The sequence below is a fragment of the Tyto alba genome, unplaced genomic scaffold (assembly GCF_018691265.1).
Source record: "Tyto alba isolate M040663 unplaced genomic scaffold, T.alba_DEE_v4.0 Super-Scaffold_9, whole genome shotgun sequence".
NCBI classification, from domain to species: domain Eukaryota; kingdom Metazoa; phylum Chordata; class Aves; order Strigiformes; family Tytonidae; genus Tyto; species Tyto alba.
Window position 1 is genome coordinate 1,541,375 of NW_024881330.1, and position 20,845 is coordinate 1,562,219.

Genomic DNA, 20,845 nt, shown 5'->3' on the forward strand with positions numbered 1-20,845 from the left:
CCTTGTGTCCCCATGGCTCTGTGTCCCCATGGCCCTGTGTCCCATGGCCCTGTGTCCCATGTCCCTATGGCCCTGTGTCCCCATGGCCCTGTGTCCCCAGACCCCAGTGACCCTGCATCCCCAGAGCTGTGTCTCCCCGTGTCCTTGTGCCCTGTGTCCCCATGGCCCTGTGTCCCCATGGCCCTGTGCCCTGTGTCCCCATGGCCCTGTGTCCCCATGTCCCTATGGCCCTGTGTCCCCATGGCCCTGTGCCCCATGGCCCTGTGTCCCCATGGCCCTGTGCCCTGTGTCCCCATGGCCCTGTGCCTTGTGTCCCCATGGCTCTGTGTCCCCATGGCCCTGTGCCCCATGGCCCTGTGTCCCATGTCCCTATGGCCCTGTGTCCCCATGGCCCTGTGCCCCATGGCCCTGTGCCCTGTGTCCCCATGGCCCTGTGCCTTGTGTCCCCATGGCCCTGTGTCCCCATGGCCCTGTGCCCCATGGCCCTATGGCCCTGTGTCCCCATGGCCCTGTGTCCCCATGGCCCTGTGCCCTGTGGCCCCATGGCCCTGTGTCCCCATGGCCCTGTGCCTTGTATCCCCATGGCCCTGTGTCCCCATGTCCCTGTGTCCCCATGGCCCTGTGTCCCCATGGCCCTGTGCCCCATGGCCCTATGGCCCTGTGTCCCCATGGCCCTGTGCCCTGTGTCCCCATGGCCCTGTGTCCCCATGGCCCTGTGCCCCCAGACCCCAGTGACCCTGCATCCCCAGAGCTGTGTCTCCCCGTGTCCTTGTGCCCTGTGTCCCCATGGTGCTGCGTCCCATGTCCCCATGGCCCTGCCTCCCCCTAGCTGTGTGTCCCCATGGCCCTGTGCCCTGCGTCCCATGTCCCGTGTCCCCTCCCCGGGGTATCCCTGCCCACACACACCACACGGGTGTCCCCCCCCACCACCGCTGGGACACGTCATGAAGACAAGCGTGACACACTGGATCTGGAATCACCGAGCTGCCACCTTGGGGACATCACCCACCCCAGGGACATCGGTGCTGTGGGGCAGAGCTGAGGGAGGGGGACCAGACCACAGCAGCAGGGTATAAATATTGGCTAAATAGATTTATTTTCATACAAAGAATACACAGATTTCCCCCCATTGGGACGCCCCAACCCTGGGGGACACCCTGAGATGTCCCCAGCCACCACCCTGCCAGGCACTACCTCCATTGGTTTTACCGGTGGTATCCGTCCCCGTTTCCAGGGTTTAGTGCCATTGCTGGCATCACCTCGGGGACATCCCTGTCCCCTCTGGGGCCACCTCGGTGCCTGTGTCTGCTGATGCCCGCTCGGGGCACCCTGTCATCGACCACCCTACCCCGTGGGGCACCCCCAGACCTGGTCCTTCGCTCCCTCGTGTCCATGCTGGGGGCATCTCTGGATATTTTGGGGTCCCCCCCGTGCCCTAATACTGAGGCTGGTACAGACAACCCCCCCCCCCCCCCCCCGTGCCATATGTACACGCTAGATAAAAGAAGAAAATACAGATATTTATAGCGTGGGGGGACAAAATGCCCCCCTAACCCTCCCCCCCAAGTGTCCCCTGTGTCCCCATCCTGGTGTCTCGCTGCCAGCCGGTGCTGTCTCCAGGATGGAGGTGGCTGGTCCTGCCCCATCCTGGGCTGGCTGAGCACCCGTGCCTCAGTTTCCCCACTGGTCACAGGGCTCATCACCACTCCCTCGCCGCCGCCATGGGGTGGTGGGACATGGAGGATGCAGGGTGAAGAGGAGCTGTGGTGGCCACCCCACAGGGACAAGGGACATGGCCACAAGCCCTGGGGGACATGGGACGAAGCCAGAGGCGCTCAGGATTTACGCTAGAGCGTTCTGCCTCCTGCCTCGCCCCAGCAGAGAAACATCACAAGCAGAGCTACCCGAAGTCCCCTTTTGTCCCCAGATTTGTCACGCCGCTGTCACCCAGCCCTGGGTGTGTGTGTGGGGTCCGGATCCGGCCACCCCACCTCCCTTTGCAGCAGGAGAAGAGGTGGCGGCGGGAGGTCCACAACGGGCTGGCGGGCTCGTGTCCATCCAGCTCAGCTGCGTTTGGTGACCATTTGCCGGTCCCTCTTCTTCTTCTCCATCAACCTGGTGGGGGAGCAGGGTGGTGGCCTTAGGGACCCTCTCAAAAGGGATGTCCCGAAGCCACAGGGAGGGGCCACTCACTTGCGGTTGCGGACTTCGGTGAGCTCCATGAGCCGCTCCTGGGCTGCCCGTAGCTCGTCGAGGCGCTGCTGGTAGCGGGAGTCGCAGCCGTTGGCGCGCTCGTAGCTGGAGACCTGGCTGGAGAGCTCGCTGGCGCGGTCCCGTAGCTGCTGGATGGAGGAGTAGAGGTTCTCCTCGTCTTCCTCCTGCTCTGACACAAAGGTATGAGGCTGGTTGGGGTGGGCAGGACACCTCAGGGTGCTGTTCCCCCTTGTTCTGGCTGGGGAAACTGAGGCAGGGGATTCCCCAAGCTGCCTGGGCCACCTGCCTTGGCGTTAATGATCTCGATGTGGATGAGGAGGGCGGCGAGCTCCAGGTCCTCGGTGTAGCTGTTCTTCAACGGCACCGACCGGTAGCCTGGACACAACACCATGACGTGAGCTCAGCCCCATGGCAGGGTCTGATCCCGTCGCCACGGCCAGATCCCCAGGAGATGATGATGATCGCAGAGGGGTTGGACTAGATGACCTTTAAAAAGCCCTTCCAACTCAAACCATTCTATGATTTGATGATGATGACAGTGATGGTGGTACGGATGGAAGGACCATACCCGTTTTGAGGCCTTTGACGGGGAAGGTGGCTTGTGCCAAGAAGTTGGGGTCGCTGAACATGTCCTCCTCGTATACCACAAAGCGGAGGAAGGCGAACTCAGGGTTGTTGATGTCAAAGACAAACTGCTTGAAGAGCCAGACGGGGTTGAAGCCATTGTCGGCTGGGGGCAAGGAGAGAGCAGGGAGGGTCAGCGTGAGGATAAACAGATGGACATCACCAGTATGGCACCAGCACTTTAGTGGGAGGTGCCTGTCCACTTCTCCACAAAACCCAGTCCCATCACCCACATGTCCCGGAGAAACCCAAAGGACAAAGTTAGGGTTGTCCCAGCATCCCTGCCTGTCCCCGAGGCGCAGGGGTTGGGTAGGATTGTCATCTGCGTGGATGCTCACCTACAACGTCCGTCTTGTTCTTGCTGTTGTCGTACTCGGAGCCGCACACCTCCACCTCCACAAAGGGGCACACGATGCTCCTCCCGTTCTTGGGCAGGTGCCGGGCACCGAGGATCTGTGGGAGGAAGAGGTGGAAGAGGAAGATGATGTCTGGCCACACCGGGCGAGGAACGACTCCTCAAGCCAGACCCGTGGTTCAGTCAGTTTGGGCTTTCCAAAAGCTTCATGGCCATAATTACTCACACCACACCTTATTTATGATTTTGGACTGGGTTTAACTTGACTTTAGCCGTATCCATGAAATTATTTAAAAAACTACTTTTGCTGGATTCATGAATCAGGTGCCTACAAGCCGACCTGTCCCAGCTGTAACACCAAAATTACCCAAGGTTTGAGTAAGGTGCTTCTGGGCTTGTTTTATCTACTTTATTCTCCACCTCACTCTTGCTCAGGTTAGGCTCAGCTCAGTGCAATTGTGGGGTTGTCCCTTGGGAAAAATGATGCCATATATGGAGAAAGACCAACAAACCCAAGAGGTCATGCAGTAACGAGCTCCATGGAGGAAATATATGGCTGAAACATGTAAAAAACACCCCCAGTTGACCTAAAAACAAGGAAGAAGGAAGTTCCCAAGTTGATGGTGACCACCTCAAGGTGGACTTCTTGTCCTTGCCCACTTACTTGGAGTTGGACCGTGATGGGTTCCACAATCTTCAGGCTGTTTTTATCGAAGGGGTCAAAGGTCTCATCCCTCATGATGTCAGGCTGCAGGACGTAGCCGCTGCGGCCGCCGAGCATGAAGAGTGCCTGGTTCAGCTGCATCGGCTTGTCTGTGGCCGTGGGGACAGAGAACCTCTGAGCCGTGGGGCTCAGAGACCTCCCCGAGGTCCTTGGGCAGAAGGTCCTGCCCTGGCAAACCCCCTGCTAAGAGCCCCCAACCCTGATTGGAGAAGCGATGCAGCTGGGTTTTGCACGAAGCGCCCAAGAACTGCATGGAGATGTCCCCATTAGGATGAGGACAAAGGTTGGAGAGATCATCCAAACCACCCTCCAGCAACAGGACCCAGGGCATACCCACCGGGGACGGGGATTTTGGGGTAACCTGCGAGGACGAGCCCAGCAACCACCCCAGGAGCAGGATTTACCGGGCGTCTGGAAGTTGAGGGCCACGAGCTGGCTACCACAGATCCACATGGGCAACGGGTCGTAGTTGGAGGAGTCCAGGCGCTGCCCTTTGGGGTAGATGCGGCTGAGCTGGCGCCTGTTGTACTGCAGGAACTTCTTGCCCTTGCTGCGGTTGGCGTACTTCTCCGCCTTGGTCTCCGGGAAGGAGGACATGTCCCGGTAGCATGCCTTGTCCGTGCCAATCTCTGAAAGCACCAAGGTGGTCATCAGTGGAGGACATGGGGCTCTCCGGTGGACTGAACCACGACTCCTTGGTTCCCCCCACCCATCTCTTCCCATGCTCATCCCATCACCCCCTTTCTCCAGCTCTTACTGTCCTCATCAAACGGCACCGGGCGGCAATACACAACCAGCTCGGAGAGCTCCAGAGCGATCTTCTTCCTCCGCTCCATGATCTTCCCCTCTTGCATCTGCACAAGGGAAAACAGGAGCTGAAAGTCTCCACCCAGCCTCCTCCTTTGGAGACGTTGGGGAGCATCTGCTGGGGGACAGGACCGTCTACCCCATCCTCTGCACCCCGGTGCCCCTCACCCTGGCGTCGGCGTTCTGCGTGGCCTCTCGGATCTTGGCCACCCACTCGCTGAGTTCCTCTTGCGTGTCTGCGGCCACATCCAGTGACTGGGCTGCGTGGGACATCTGCTGGGAATGGATGGTGAAGACAAATGGTTTGGAGCTCCTCCCGTCTTTGGAGATAACTATAAGGACATCAGAGGGGGGCTTTACTCGAAGACATTCCCAACGGATGGCTCTGTGGAGCAAACGAAACCTCAGCGGTCCCGCTCCTGGGCCCCCACCAGCCCTTCCTGGCCATCAGGGTCCTCCTCCCGTGAGGATCCCATTTTTCTAAAGGATGGTTCCAGCTTTCCATGCTGAAACGCATTGTCCTTTGAGCCAGGGGTAAATGAACCCTGAATCATTTGGACCTCCGAATTCCTCCAAATTTCCCCCCAAATCAACCAAAAGCCCTCCAAACCCAGCCCCATGTTGCCCCCCGGCCACACTGTGCCAAGCACAAGTCCGGCTGGCAATTGCAAGATGAGTTTGGGGAGCCTCAGCTCACAGCACTGAGCTTCAGCATGGGGTGCACGCCATCCCAGCGGGCTCCCACAGCCACGGTGGGGGGACGTGATCGGGGACACTCACCGACGTGGCAGGACGGTACGTCGATGAAGCCCTTCAAGAAGTTCCCCAGGGGGCTGTTTTCCGATGACTGCAAGAGAGAAAGGAAGAAGGGGACGGTGGGGCAGGCGTGAAGGGCCAAACCTGGTGCCCACTCCGTTTGCAGCCCCCCTCCAGGTCTCTGAATGGGCCAAGTTTGAGCAAAAGCAGAGAAAAAAAACTCTCTTGACATGCTCTGCCCTGCGGATGAGCATCCCGCAGCCTCTGGATAAGGGACTGGGCTGGCACAAGGCTGGGAGCATCTCAGGTGGCTTCAGTCCCAGGTGTGTGGGGACATGGCACTCACGGCCTCATCCTGCTCCTGCGCTTGCGTGCTGACGATCTCCTCCACGTAGTTGGCCGGGAACCACAGTTGCTTCTTGCCCCCGTAGTCCCCCCGCCACCTGCAAGGGGTGAGAGGATCAAGGCAAGCGGACCGATTTGGGGGGGGGCAGGGGTGTTCATGCTGCATGCAAATATCGGGGAGCAGTTGGAGAAGGGGTGGGGGGGTAGGGGGGGTGGGGGGACAGAAAAGGAGGCAGTTAAAACCCACCGCAGGACGACCCGCGGGAAAACCCAGGGTGTCCCCTCCACCTCCCACCCAGGGTGAAATCCCACCCAACCGTCCTCACCAGCCGCCGTCCTGCTTGTCGACGTTGTGGATGATGGCCTGCTTGCAGAACGACAGCTCGTCCTCCCGCTGTGCTTTGTAGTCGTAGAGAGCCTTCACTGTGCACTGGGCCACCGGGGAGAAGGACACGTCACCACCCAGTGCCCAGGGACACTGGTGGGCAGCACGCCCCACTCAGCCCAGCTCCTTGAGCCCCCATGGTGGAGCAGGGGGGGCTCCTGAGGGTTCAACGCCTCAAATGATGCCCCCAGATTGCTCATGCTAGAAGTGAGACATGTTAGAGGGGACAGGAGGTCTGGAGATGCCTGTAGGACCACCACATTCAGCAAAAAATAAAGTGGGTTCCTCTTCTGGGTCCCCCAGTGGTTTCTACTGGTGCACTGAAGGGGTTAATCCCCTGAAATTAGCACAATCCCTGAGAAAAAACCCTTTGGGTTAAGCTTTCCTGTTTCTGGTCTTAGCCTGAGAGCTGTTCTGCTGAAAAGGGACCTTCAAGGCACCAACAGTGCTGAACCATGGGATTATAGGATCCCAGGGAAGGAACCTTGGGGCTCCAGTCCAGCCTCCTCTAGGATCAGCTCCGAGACCATACTGGTCCCCAAAACCTCTGAGAATAGAGACTAGGTCAGGTCCGAGACCAGCCCAGTCACAAAAACCTCCAAGGATGGAGATTGGGTCAACTCTGAGACCAGCCTAGTCCAAAAAACCTCTGAGGGTGGAGAGCAGCTCAGGTCCAAGACCAGCCCAGTCCCAAAAACCTCCAAGGATGGTGACTTCACCACCTGGGAACTGACCCTAAACCTGCTCTTTTGGGGTTCCCCAGTGCAAAGGGATCCATGGGGGTTTCCTTGTTGTTAGGGCAAACTTGTGCCAGGTCCTTGCTCCAGACTGGGCTATCTCCAGACCCGTCCACCCCCCAACCCCTCTCACTGTCACTGAAGCTTGAACTGTCCCCAAGTAATGGTGATGCAAGAAGGGTCCAGCTCCAGCATCACTCGAGGGTCAGAAAAACGTAGCGAAACATCACCACTTCTCAGGTCAGTGGTGGGAGATGTGGTGGGTCTGAGGGGGCACCACTCAGGAGCAACAGCCCTAGAATCATCACGTCCCACCATGCTGTGCCTCCCAGGGACACCACCTCGGCCCCTTACCCTGGCCATTGGCATCTTGTTGGCCTCTACGTAGAAGTGGGGGGTCCGCACCTCATACAGGGCTCCATAGTCCAGCTCCTGCAAGGAGAAATGCCGGAGTGGGTCATCAGGATGTGGGCAGGGGCTACAAGGGGATGTGGTGGGAGCCGGGCTACCGTGTGTGATCGAGAGGAGGATGAGAGGGGCCTAATATCCCTTTGCAACTTGTTGGAAGGGAATTACGGTGGGCAATGGCTGTGGAATGAACTTGGTTGGTTCTGGTCGGGCTTCAACCAAGAGGTTGGAGGAGACTTTCCCACCATGGTGGATCGGGGGACAGGGCTGGGTTGCTCATCCCCACCATCCCGACCACTGGGAGCACTCACGGTGGTGCCCATCTTCTCCAGGGTCTCCTCGTTGATGGGGTAGCGCAGCTTCATCTTGCGGTAGAGCGGGTGCTTCTCGTAGTAGCTGATGAGGTCCACGAGGCTCTCAAACTCGGCTGAGCTGCCCAGCATGAAGAGCCGACCTTCCTGCTGGATGCGGCAGTGCTTGATCTTCCCCTCCGCCCTGAGGCCAAGAGAGCCGGGGGGGGGGGGGGAATACGTGAGGGATGGCTGGACCCCGGCTCCATGATGGGGATGGGCAGGAGGTGACGCCACTGAGGTGCCCGCTCTGACAACGTGGCTTTCACATCATCACAGCTACAGGATCCTCCCCGTGACAGCATCACGCACCCCACCGCCGTCCCCCTGCTGCCACCCTGCCACCCAGCACGGCGTCACAACAGACACGAGCCAAGAAGTTCTTGGCTTGGCCGGCGACGTGGGCGTCGTGGCTGAGCCCAGTTGGCCTTGGGGTGCCGGGGTGGCCACACTCACCGGAAGGAGATGGCGTAAGAGTTGGGTTCACTGCGCTTGCGCACCAGGAAGGCTCCGTCCCTCGGGACCCGCATCAGCATGTGCTCGGCCTGCAGGCGCGTCAAGCTGGCGTGGTACCACCTAGGCAGGCAGAGCATGGAGGTGGTGGGCTGGCATCAGCATCCCCACACCCCGGAGGGGCACCAAGACCTGACACCGGGGGTGGAGGAGGCTGGGGGACCCGAGGGACCAAGGGGATGGGGACCATCCTCACTCTTTGCTCTCGTGGGCATTGGGTTGGGGGACGGGGTCGGTGAGGCGCATCTCGAACTCGTTGCAGCGGAGCGGCACCTCGCGGTAGTGGCAGATGAGGCTGTAGAGGCTGTCGAAGACCAAGTTGTCCGTCAGGTAGAACTTGGTGGCGCCGGCCTCCTGCCGCGAGTGGATCCGACAATGCTGCACCCGGCTGGACCTCCTGCCGTGGTGGTGGGGGGAAAGGCAGGGGTCAGTCAATTCGGATCCACGTCCCCACTGTCCCCCGTCCAGGGGTCTGCGTGCCACACAAAAAGGTGGCGTTTCCCCCCCTCAAAAAGTCATTCCAACCACCAAAGCAGGTATCAGCTGGAGGGTCAGCCCCCGGTGGGATGTCCAGACCAGATCAGGGAGGGTGAGATCCTGCCTGTCCCCTGGAGCTCCTACCAGAAAGAGAGGGTGTAGTCGCCCACGAAGGTCTCGCTCTCGCGCACCAGGAAGGTGCCGTCCTTGCCTCCCGTCTCGGTGCAGTACTCGTGCAGCAGCTTCTCAGCGATCTGTCGACCGTCGCGGCCTCCTCCCAGCTTCCCATGGAACCACTTCTCCGTGAAGTGCAGCTCGTTGTTGTTGAACTCCTGCAAGTTCACCCCCAAAATGGACACTGCCAGGCTCTCGCCCTCCCCACAGAGTCCTCCCTAAATCCTTCTGCCCCTCACGCACCTCTTTCTGCTCCACCTCCTCTTCATCCTCATTGAACTGGTAGCGGGATGTCTCCTCTGAATAGTAGATCTTGTTACTCGTCAGGACAAAATAATGGGGGCTCCAGGTCTGAGAGGAAGGAAGAACATCACCAGGGTGGGGAGAATGATGGCATGGAGAGATGAGGCTTTGAGGCCCCTGTTTCTGCCCCTTCCTGTCTCCCATGGAGGGGAAGCCCATGCCCCATGCCCACCCCAAACCCCAGTGCTCATCCCCATCTTACAGACCCTGCTCGGCCCCTGGCTGCCATCGGCAGGGAGACCCTTACGTGGTCGATGGGGTCTTCAAGGTAGAGGATCCCGTTCTTGATGGAGTTGCTGATGTCGTTCTCGGAGTAACTGGCGGTGGAGACCTCCTCGTACAAGTTCCCTTCGACCAGCTTTTTGTGCTGGGGACAGGCCAGGGAGGGGAAGGGAGCTCAGTGGTGGGCATGGTGTCCCTGTCACACTGATTTCCCAGCCCTCAGGCCATGCTCAGGCTTCTACAGGTCCCTTTCCACCACCCCCTGTTCCCTTTGACCGTCTCTTGCAGTAGAATTTCAGAGACATGTCCTACTTGTGCACAGAGGGACATCACTCTTGAATCCCAAGATTTGGGAGAATCACCATCCCTCCCAGACCAACATGGCCCTTTCCTCTCCTGCAAAGAGGGGCTTTGGGGTGTTGCCCACTCTGCACCTTGATTAGGATCTTCTTCTTGAGCTGGGTGGGTGAGGGCAACTCATCAGCGTTGATGTCCACTGGCTTGGTGAGCAACATGTCCCCGAAGACCTTCTTGAAGTGGGAGGCCATGTTCCTCTGCTGGACAATGCTGCAGTGGTCTTCAATGGAGAGGATGATGGGAAACCTGGAGGAAGCAGGTGGGGATGGAATGGTGGCCTCAGATGAAGGTAAAAGAGAGGTTGCCTGCCCGGCCCAGAATTGGGGTGTCGTTGAGGGGCTGGGTCTTACTCAGAGGTGACGAACGCATGTTCCTTGATGGTGTGCAGCACATCCAGGAACTTGATCTTGGAGGTGAGCGTGTGGCCGTGGTAGATGATGGGGAGATCATCTGGGCCGTCCCAGCAGTCCACTGCGTGGGGAGACACCTTGGTTAACACATGCTGGTCACTGACCATGTTTTCGAGCCCCCGAAGGACATGAAAGACCTCCCACCCCAGTGCTGTGGGATGGGTGAAGGGGATGGCCTGTCTGATGCAACATGAGGTGCTGGGGGGGGGTGTGGGGGGGTGGTGCTCAGCATCTCTGCGAAGTGCTGTGGGGACTCACGCTCGATGCAGCGGCAGCCCATGCGCAGGCAGCGGGCATACGCCTCCAGGGAGGACTCGCTGGAGAACTGGTCTCCTGTCAGGTACCTGCAGAGGAGAAAAAGGGACCATCGGTGCCCAGAGGTGTCTGGGTCAGGGTGATGGAGGTCCTCATGGAGTGGTGCCTTGGTCAGGGTGATGAAGGACGTCATGGAGGTCCTGGAGGAGGGCCCACCCTGTCCTTACGTGTTGTGGGAGGAGGAGATCCAGTACTGGGACAGGGGGTGGTTCATCTCCTCGGGCACCACGCGCTCATACTTGGCGTCCATCACCATGTTCTCCTTGGAGAAGAGGTACGTGAGGAACTGGGGGGGAAGCAGAGAGGTCAGAGCCTGATGGAGCCAGGGAGACATCCCTGGGTGGGTTCTGCATGGGGCCACTCACCTCATCCAGCTGGAAGGAGGGATCCGCTGCCTCGTTGGAGCCTTCCTTGAGGTAGGTGCACATGTAGTCCCGCACCATGCCCACGTCACTGGCCCAGGGTTCCTGGGGTGCAAATGCGGCCATTGTTATGGGGGAACCAGGCTGGGGCATCCCATGGGGGTCCCCTAGATTGGGGATGAGAGGGATCCACAGGGATCTCTAAGAGCACCCACCTTCTGGTCGTGCAGCAGGAACTTCTGGAAGTCGTAGAGGGAGACTTGGCACATCTCGGGGCGGTCCACGTTCCTGGGACATGGAGCAGTCATCGGTGAGGACCGGGAGCAGGAGTTGGAGTAGACCCCATGGGAGAGTTGAGGCTGCCAGTGGCCACCTGCAGCTCAGCCTCCCTATGCCCCCCACTCCTACAAGCTGCTTGGGGAAAGCGCAGGACATGTGGGTGCAGGGGGAACCTTGAGCTGTTGGGTGCTGCTAGAGCAAGGACTCCCAGTGTCACCCAGTGACCTGGGACAGGTAGACACACAGCTGGAGTGTGCAGCGTTGCCTGAGGATATGGGGAGGAGGACAGGGCAACCTGTCCCGACATCCCTGGCACCCATCCTTACTCTCATCCCTGCTCCCATCTCCATGCCCTTCCTCACTCAAATCCCTGCTTCCATCCCCACTCCCATCTCACTCCTATCCTTGCTTGTCCCTGCTCACATCCTTGCTCCCATCCCACTCCCATCCCTGCTCATCCCTGCTCCCATCCCTCTGCCAATCCCACTCCCATCTCTGCTCCCATCCCCTCTCCCATTCCTGTTTCTATCTCACTCCCATCCCTGCTCATCTCTGCTCCCATACCTGTTCCCATCCCCTCTCCCATTCTCACTCTCATCTCTGCTCCCATCCCCTCTCCCATCCTTCCTCATCCCTACGCCCATCCCTGCTCATTCCCGCTCATCCCTGTTCCCATCCTCCCTCCCATCCCCTCTCCCATTCCTGCTTCTATCTCACTCTCATCCCCTCTCCCATCTTGCTCCCATTCCCACTCCCATCTCTGCTCCCATCCCACTCCCATTCCAGCTCCCATCCCACTCCCATTCCAGCTCCCATCTCTGCTCCCATCCCCTCTTCCATCCTTTCTCATCCCTGTTCCCATCCCTGCTCATCTATTCTCTCATCCCTGTTCCCAACCCCGCTCCCATTCCCACTCCCATCCCTGTTTCCATCCCCGCTCCCATTCCCACTCCCATCTCTGCTCCCATCCCCTCTCCCATCCCACTCCTATCCCACTCCCATTCCCACTCCCATCTCTGTTCCCATCCTCACTCCCATCCCTGTTCATCTCTGCTCCCATCCCTGTTCCCATCCCCACTATCATCCCCACTCCCATCTCTGCTCCCATCCCACTCCTCTCCCACTCCCATCCCACTCCCATTCCAGCTCCCATCTCTGCTCCCATTCCCACTCCCATCCCTGTTTCCATCCCTGCTCCCATTCCCACTCCCATCCCCTCTCCCATCCCACTCCCATCCCTTCTCCCATCCCCTGCTCTGCCCCGCAGCCCGGCTGCATTGCCCACCCATCGGATCCAACCCTCGGAGGCTTGGCGGGGACGGGAGCCGTGATGCCCCCGGGTACTCACCGCAAGGGGAAGGAGAGCTCCAACTGCTCGATGACCTGCAAGGCAAAGGAGGGGACCAGGCTTAGCTGGTGGGGGACACGCCACACCGGGTGGAGGGGTGCTTGGGAGGACACACCGCGGCTCTTACCGACTTCTGCGCATCAAACATCAGGTTTTTGTAGAACTGGATGAAGTGGGAGAAAGTCATCTCATTCCTGGCTTCCACCTCCTGTGGGAGACGGTGTTGCATGAGAGTGGGGCCACCCGACTGGAGCCAGTGACACTGGGGTTGGCTCCAACTCAGCTGTGGGGGCTCAAAGACCTTTTTCTTGCATATCTGGGGTACCTGGGGGGGTCCTTACCACGAGCTTGTCCCGCAGGAACCTCATGTTGGGGACGCGGTAGTTCACCTGGGGCAGCATGGCCTTCAGGTCCTTCACCGTGATGCTGTGGGAGGGCGAGCTGGTGTTAGGGCGCCGGCCAGACCCCGCAGAAGATGGACAACTCCTGGATTGTGCCTCAGCTCCCAACACCAAGTGTCCCACCCCAAATCCTGGTGCCAGCGTTGACTCCGGTGTGGGGGTCTTACCCTACTGGACTATGGACCCCCACAATGGCACAGGACCCATAATTGTATGTGGTCTGGCACAAGTGTGAGCGGAGGGCCGGGGAGAGGGAGCGCATCCAAGAACCAGTCAGGCGCCCTCAGCCATCACCCCGTCTGGAGACGATGCCCATCCCCAACCCCATAATCATTTAAGTTCAAATTCACTTGATTTGGGGTTTTTCCTCTCTTGGGGAGATGTTTATGGGCTGCATTAATGGTCCATCTCCTCCTGGCGCTGGTGGAAATGCAGCAGCAGACATGGGGTCACCAGGGTCCCTATGGTCCTTAGGAGGGGACCTGCACCCCAGCCTCTGATTTTCGGTGCCTTCAAGCACCCCAAACAACCTGGGACTACGTTATCCCACAAACCTCACCCCTAGTCTGGCTCAGTCTCCAGATTTGGGGTGAAAATGAGGGGATATGGCTCTGTCCAGCTAAAACCCCTGGCTACTTCCCAGCACGGGGCTCACCTGCCTTCCCGTGACCGGTCCATCCCATCAAACTGTTTCCGCAGCCACCTGGGAAGGAAGGGATGATGGACAGATGATGTTTAGCCCGAGGGGGGACAAATCCCAAAGGGGTTTTGTCCCCCAGATCCCCAGACAGGGACTGGGAAATGGGACCTGCCAGTCCTTTCCCACCTCTCGATCTGCAGTGGGGTCTGGGCTTTTTGGGTGTCTGCCACCAGCCAGTTGAGGCCCGTTATCCACAGGTTGATGTCCTCCTCACAGAAAGCTGGAGGAGGAAGAGGAAGGTGGTGAGGTTAAGATGGGAGAAATGGGATGCTGGGGAGGGGATGAGAGCCAAAGGGTGGCCGGGGGGGAGTGGGGAGCCCACGCACCAGCCACGCTGAGCGTCCGCAGCCTGAAGTCCATCCCGTAGAGGATGATGAAGCACATGGTGAAGTCGAGCTTGCGAGCGTCCTCGGGGTAGCGCTCGAAGTCCCGCGAGTTCTTCCCCAGGCGGATCTCCTTGATCTCCCGAATGTCGACTGCAGGGAGAGAGGAAGAGGGGACTGTCCACTGCCACCCTGCCACCGTGGACCCACGCGCGGGGCTCGGGGAGGAGGTGGGACTACCAGGAGACCATGTGTCCCTCTGGGAAGCCTCCTCCCCGAGATGGAGCGTCCTCATGGCACTGCTCACGGGTGGGTGCTGTGGCCATGTGTCCTCCAAGGAGACATGTCCCCACTGCCCTCCAGTGACGCATCTGCTAGCGTGACGGCACCACAGGGATCGCATGTCCTTCAGGGAACCCCGAATGGGGCGTCCCTGCAACTCTGCCTGTTGGCACGTGATGGCATCATAGGTGCCATGGCCACGTGTCCTCCAGGGATCCGTGTCCCCAGGACAGGGTGTCCCCGAAGCGCTGCTGCACTTGCGGGACACCACCGTGGGTGCCACGGCCATGTGTTCTCCAGGGAGCCACATCCCCAGGACGGGGTGTCCCTGCAGCACTGCCTCCAGGTGTGTGATGGCACCCCACTCCTGTGTGTCCTCCAGGGCACTCGTGTCCCCAGGATGTGATGTCCCAACAGCGCTACCCACGGGTTTCCCAGCTTTGTGGGTGCCGCGTGTCCTCCAGGCTCAGCCTGCCCCATCCCAACTGACGCGTCTCCAGCCCCCTCTCCCCTGCCTTCTCTACCCTGCTCTGGGGTAGGCTGAGCTCATCTTTTAATTGAAGACATCTGCCCAAAGGTGGCAATTTGGAGCCCCGGCAGCCCAGACCGCAGGGCGTTTCTTTCCTGCTGCGCTGATCTCTCATTATCTTGCTATATAAAGCCCAGCCGGCGGCGGGAGGGCTGGGTTTCCGGACCACGGTCTTCCTCACCGTTACGCCGCTGAGGAAGATTTCCAACCCTTGCTTTTGCCGAGTGGACATGTCCCACCAGGAGCAGGATAATATGATGATGATATTAGTAATAACACCCAAAGGTGTTTTCGATACCACAACCATCACCCCCTGGGCAGCTTTGTACACCAGGGCTGGGCCTTCGGCACCGGAAAGGGCTTTGTACGTCCGAGGGCGGCCGGACCACGGACCACGGTGGTGGGGTATTGTCCTGCTGAGGAAATGGGTCATTTCCTGGAGAATTTCCAGCCCGGCTGTGTTTCCGATGCGGTGGTGGGGAAGGGTGCAGGCATGCTGGTGCCTGGATGGAAACCCTCAGCTGAACCCGAAGTGGGGAAAGACAAGCCAAATGCAAGGAGGAATAAGATATGGGGGGGAAAATTGGTCTGATTAAGCAGGAAAAGAGGTGCAGTGTAGTTTTTCTTGGGGGAAAAGCTCCGGAAAACACTGAAGGCTTTATCCAGCCTTCTCTAGCTGGATGACCGCAAACCAAATTTCACAGATCCGGGTGGGATCTACACCCCTGCATGTGCTTTGTTTTGGGACTAGATCTCAAGAAATGAAACCCCGTTGCTGTCACCATGGAGCCCCCATGGCTCGGAGCAAACCCTCTTTGGTACAAGCAGGCAAATCTTTGGGATTAAAGATGGGTTTATAGGTTAAAAATCAGTCACTCATTCCCAAATCTGCCCATGCAAAGGGCACCAGAGAGGGGGGAGAAGCCAGTGGCTACAGGGGCTCTGCCAACCAGTTGCAATGTAGCCATCCCCCCGATTCAACACCTCCAGGATCCGACCTCAGACCTCACCTCTGGATGATGCCAATAATCATGGAATGGTTTGTGTTGGAAGGGACCTTTGAAGGTCATCTAGTCCGACCCCCCTGCCATGAGCAGGGACATCTTCAATGAGATCAGGTTGCTCAAAGACTCTTCCAACCTGACCTTGAACATTTCGAGGGATGGGGCATCGACCACCTCTCTGGGCAACCTGGTCCAGCGTCTCACCACCCTCAGTGTAAAAACGTTCTTCCTTATATGTAGTCTAATTCTCTCCTCTTTTAGTTTAAAACTGTTACCCCTTGTCCTATTGCAACAGGCCCTACTAGAAAGTCTCTCCCCACCTTCCCTGCCTCCCCCTTCAAGCCCCGGGAGGCCGCTCGAAGGGCTCCCCGGAGCCTTCTCTTCCCCAGGCTGAACCCCCCCAGCTCTCTCAGCCTTTCTCCACAGCAGAGCTGCTCCAGCCCTCGGACCATTTCCGTGTCCCTCCTCTGGCCCCGCTCCAACAGGTCCGTGTCTGGCCCGTGCTGGGGACCCCCGAGCTGGCTGCAGGGCTCCGGGGGGGCTCCCCAGAGCGGAGCAGAGGGGGAGAATCCCCCCCCTGGACCCGCCGGCCACGCTGCTTGGGGTGCAGCCCAAGATACGGTTGGTTTTCGGGGCTGTGAGCGCACGTTGCCGGCTCACGTTCTGTTTTTCATCCACCGACACCCCCCAGGTCCTTCTCCGCAGGGCAAATAGCCCGGCCCTGCAAAGAGCTGGGGGAAGAGGGAGCGGCGCGGGGCTTCACAATGCAACGCGGCTGGCGGCTTCCTGGAAACCACATCTGCAGCGGATTTGCAGCGATCATGTCAGAACTATGTCTCCAAACTCCTCCCTGCATTGTCTCAGGGGTCCCGGGCGATTAAAACACTCTGGAAGTCGGTTCCAGCTGCGAAAATCCCTTTTCTCTTCTAATGCAAAGTGAACAGCATGGTGCAAAGAAGATTTTAAATGGTGGGAAGATGATGTAGGACCAGGTTCCGCCCGGTGGCTTTTAGGGATGCTGAGAGCCTGGGTGTTTTCTTAATGCATTAGGAGCAAAGCAAAGCAGCTGGAGGGAATGGTTGTGCTGGGAAATCCCACTGGCTTGGGCAGTGCTGCGGTGGCACAAGCCACGTCCCCTCGTGTTTGCCTCAGTCATCCCATCCTGCAGGACACGTGGCAGCTCAGACCCTCCTGTACAGGGGGGATTGGGCCATCTCATCCCCCTGGGCTCCCCGTGGTGTTGTGAAGCTGATTTAAAACCTGAAATAAAACATTTCCTCCCGGTCCAGCAGTGTTAAACCCCATCAGGATTTTCTCCTCCCCGGGTGGTCCTATTTCTAATTATTTGGTGTTAACAAGGTTGGAGGTGTGATCCCAATTCGCCGTTGTTGTGGCAGATCACTCCTTCAAAACGCTCTTGGGTTTGCCAAGCTGCTTTCACCTTTATTTCTTTTAATTTCTTGCAATGATCCCTTTTGGGCCCTTTTCTGCTAGGTTTCATCCTTGTGCTGAGGACCAGGGTCTGCCGAAGGCGACGAGCTGGAAACCCTCCAGGATGAGGTTAACTTTGGAGGCGATGCTACAGGCGACCCCATGGCACGGACACGCGTCCATTGGCTGATTAATGAAGCGTGTAATTAGCCTGCATGGTTCGGGGGGGGTCTAGAGGAGAGCCAGGATCAGTGTCCTGGCCCTTCCAGTCCGCAACAGAGACATCAGCGCCGTTGGTTGTCTCCGCTAATCCCTCTGCGAGCAGAGTGCCTGGTTGAAAGGGGGGGGATTTAAAACGGCCTGGGCGGGCGTGAAGTCGGGCACGGGGTGGGAATGAGACCTTAGGGATGAATACGAGATCCTGGCACTTCCATAATATCATGGCGAGTGGGAGGACGGGTGAACATGGAACAGGACTGAACCAGGGGGTGAAGGTGCTTGCTCCCACTCCAGACTGGGGAAAGCGAGCGGTGGGACTGGATGGCAGGATTGTACCATTTCCAGAGGGATTTTCTTCCTTTTTTTTTTTTTATTTTTTCCCCTTCTGGATGACCTTGGACGATGGCCACTCATTCCCATGGAGAGTTTTGGGCTGTTGCATGGGAGAAGCCAGATCCCAAGGCACCGGTGGGGAAATTGAGGCAGGGCATTGGGAATGTACCGAGAGCCTGACCCAGTAGCACGCAGTGTTCCCAAAAACACCCAACGAGGCAGAAAGGCGTTATTTCCAGGAGCGGAGAATGAGCTCTTCCCCGTGAGGACCAAAACTACCTCTCCAAAAACGGGTGCCCCTCCTCGCCTCACCCATCCCTCCTCCTTCTCCTCCTACAAATCTGCTCCCACGCCCAGCAGGTCCGGACAAGCACGGATCCTGCTCTTGCCGATGCTCATCCCCGGGTGCCACCTTCCTTCCCACCTCCAAGCCTCGCCATAGCCAGTATTCCAGCTGGGAATCGGCCTCTCCAAGCAGGAGCCGAACCCTCCTGGGAATTTCGCTCTGTCTCATGCAAAATTAGCAGCGGGTGGTGATTTTTGAGTGGGAGATAGGTGATTTTTAATGATACCCTCTGACCCACCCCCCCCCCCCAAGGGAAAAGGCACCTATTATCTACTGAATCTCCAGGGTGGGCTTTGCCATCGTACCGGTGAGGTGATACCCCCCAAACTGGGTTCCTCCCCACATGGGGATGTGGGATGAAGCAACAGTATAGCTCCATGCCACCCCAACCCCATGTTTTCATCCATTGGCTCTTTTTAGCTCAATTTAAGAGGAGGTACAAGCCTTGAGGTAACGAGCGACAGCGTAACGAGCACCAAGCCCCACAGATACCCGGTGGTAGGATTATGCCCCAAGAGCCTACTAGCCACCAGCGAAGCCACAAGTAAGGGTGATTTTTATGGGTGCACCGGTGGGAGCATCTCCTGTGCCGGATGCCAATGCCACCAGTGCAAACTTTGCTTTGATGTCATTAATGCACGTGGGGCAGAGCCCAAGCTGGCCAAGTCCTCTCGGGGTTGCATGGGGCTATCACCATGCTCCACCCCATGCTGCTGCCTGCTCCAGAAGCCTGAGCACCCCATTTTTGGGGTTAAAAGCACCGTGAGCAGGCAAGGTGGTGGCTGGCTCCTTTACCTTCTTGCCAGGGAGGGTATAAAACCTCAGGGATGAAATGGCAGCAGCTTGAGCCCCATGACAACTTATGGACCGCATGAGCTGGGGTGGAGGAGGCGAGGGTTGCTCTGCCCAGCAGCTCCTGCATTTCGATCTCTGGGCATCCTACCATGGCCAGAAACCCCACTGTGGTAGGGCATCCCAACACGGTGGGGCGCCCCACTGCAGCCAGGCACCCCACCATGGCCAGAGACCCCACTGTGGTAGGACATTCAAATATGGCCAGGATCCCACTATGGTTGGGCACCCCACCACGGCCAGGCACCCTGCTGTAGCCAGACACCCCGCTATTTCCAGGTACCCTACTACAACCAGGCACCCCATTACAGTCAGACACCCCACTACGTGCAGTCACCCCCAGGCATCTCACCAGATTAGGGCACCCCAACATGGCCAGGCACCCCACTGCCAGGCATCCCGTCACGCCTGGGCACCCCACGGCCAGCCACCCCACCACAGCAGGGCATCCCACCACAGCCAGGCACCCCACAGCCAGGCACCCCACCGTAGTAGGACACCCCGCCACGACCAGGCACCCCACAGCCAGGCACCCCACCGTAGTAGGACATCCCACCATGACCAGGCACCCCACAGCCAGGCACCCCAACATGGCTGGGCACCCCACGGCCAGTCACCCCCACCACGATAGGGCACCCTACAACAGCCAGGCACCCTATGGCCGGTCACCCCACCACAGCAGGGCATCCCACCACAGCAGGGCATCCCACCACAGCCAGTCACCCCACCGTAGTAGGACATCCCACCATGACCAGGTACCCCACAGCCAGGCACCCCACCGTAGTAGGACATCCCACGTTGACCAGGCACCCCACAGCCAGGCACCCCATCATGGCTGGGCACCCCACGGCCAGTCACCCCACCAGAGCCAGGCACCTTATCACCAGTCACCCCACCACAGCAGGGCATCCCACCACAGCCAGGCACCCCACAGCCAGGCACCCCACCGTAGTAGGATATCCCACCATGACCAGGCACCCCACAGCCAGGCACCCCAACATGGCTGGGCACCCCACGGCCAGTCACCCCCACCACGATAGGGCACCCTACAACAGCCAGGCACCCTATGGCCGGTCACCCCACCACAGCAGGGCATCCCACCACAGCAGGGCATCCCACCACAGCCAGTCACCCCACTGTAGTAGGACATCCCACCACGACCAGGCACCCCACAGCCAGGCACCCCAACATGGCTGGGCACCCCACGGCCAGTCACCCCCACCATGATAGGGCACCCTACTACAGCCAGGCACCCTATGGCTGGTCACCCCACCACAGCAGGGCATCCCACCACAGCAGGGCATCCCACCACAGCCAGGCACCCCACAGCCAGGCACCCCACCGTAGTAGGACATCCCACCATGACCAGGCACCCCACAGCCAGTCACCCCACCGTAGTAGGACATCCCACCACGACCAGGCACCCCACAGCCGGGCACCCCATCATGGCTGGGCACCCCACGGCCAGTCACCCCCACCACAATAGGGCACCCTACAACAGCCAGGCACCCTATGGCCGGTCACCTCACCATGGCCAGTCACCCCACCACAGCAGGGCATCCCACCACAGCCAGGCACCCCACAGCCAGTCACCCCACCGTAGTAGGACATCCCACCACGACCAGGCACCCCACAGCCAGGCACCCCACCGTAGTAGGACATCCCACCATGACCAGGCACCCCACAGCCAGGCACCCCAACATGGCTGGGCACCCCACGGCCAGTCACCCCCACCACGATAGGGCACCCTACAACAGCCAGGCACCCTATGGCCGGTCACCCCACCACAGCAGGGCATCCCACCACAGCAGGGCATCCCACCACAGCAGGGCATCCCACCACAGCCAGTCACCCCACCGTAGTAGGACATCCCACCATGACCAGGCACCCCACAGCCAGGCACCCCATCATGGCTGGCCACCCCACGGCCAGTCACCCCACCAGAGCCAGGCACCTTATC

At 59.2% G+C, this 20,845-nt stretch overlaps 1 protein-coding gene across 1 annotated transcript in view; it reads right to left on the reverse strand.

Annotated features, from left to right (window-relative positions):
* Positions 1–1,073: 1,073 nt before the first annotated feature.
* Positions 1,074–20,845, reverse strand: part of LOC104359757 (1-phosphatidylinositol 4,5-bisphosphate phosphodiesterase gamma-1-like) — a 21,226-nt gene continuing 1,454 nt past the window's right edge. The window contains exons 2-32 of the mRNA XM_032993297.2: positions 13,893–14,042; positions 13,693–13,786; positions 13,522–13,569; positions 12,807–12,891; positions 12,593–12,673; positions 12,466–12,500; positions 11,054–11,126; positions 10,842–10,943; positions 10,644–10,762; positions 10,420–10,505; positions 10,102–10,222; positions 9,829–9,997; positions 9,420–9,539; positions 9,113–9,220; positions 8,840–9,027; positions 8,415–8,615; positions 8,162–8,281; positions 7,667–7,850; positions 7,302–7,379; positions 6,152–6,255; positions 5,827–5,923; positions 5,505–5,571; positions 4,893–5,056; positions 4,675–4,771; positions 4,322–4,546; positions 3,858–4,006; positions 3,177–3,291; positions 2,783–2,944; positions 2,501–2,589; positions 2,194–2,378; positions 1,074–2,115 (exon numbers count right to left, since the gene is read on the reverse strand). Of these exons, the coding sequence (XP_032849188.1) occupies positions 2,064–2,115; positions 2,194–2,378; positions 2,501–2,589; positions 2,783–2,944; positions 3,177–3,291; positions 3,858–4,006; positions 4,322–4,546; positions 4,675–4,771; positions 4,893–5,056; positions 5,505–5,571; positions 5,827–5,923; positions 6,152–6,255; positions 7,302–7,379; positions 7,667–7,850; positions 8,162–8,281; positions 8,415–8,615; positions 8,840–9,027; positions 9,113–9,220; positions 9,420–9,539; positions 9,829–9,997; positions 10,102–10,222; positions 10,420–10,505; positions 10,644–10,762; positions 10,842–10,943; positions 11,054–11,126; positions 12,466–12,500; positions 12,593–12,673; positions 12,807–12,891; positions 13,522–13,569; positions 13,693–13,786; positions 13,893–14,042 (3,668 nt within the window). The 3' untranslated portion in view covers positions 1,074–2,063. The remainder of the gene's footprint in view (positions 2,116–2,193; positions 2,379–2,500; positions 2,590–2,782; positions 2,945–3,176; positions 3,292–3,857; positions 4,007–4,321; positions 4,547–4,674; positions 4,772–4,892; positions 5,057–5,504; positions 5,572–5,826; positions 5,924–6,151; positions 6,256–7,301; positions 7,380–7,666; positions 7,851–8,161; positions 8,282–8,414; positions 8,616–8,839; positions 9,028–9,112; positions 9,221–9,419; positions 9,540–9,828; positions 9,998–10,101; positions 10,223–10,419; positions 10,506–10,643; positions 10,763–10,841; positions 10,944–11,053; positions 11,127–12,465; positions 12,501–12,592; positions 12,674–12,806; positions 12,892–13,521; positions 13,570–13,692; positions 13,787–13,892; positions 14,043–20,845) is intronic.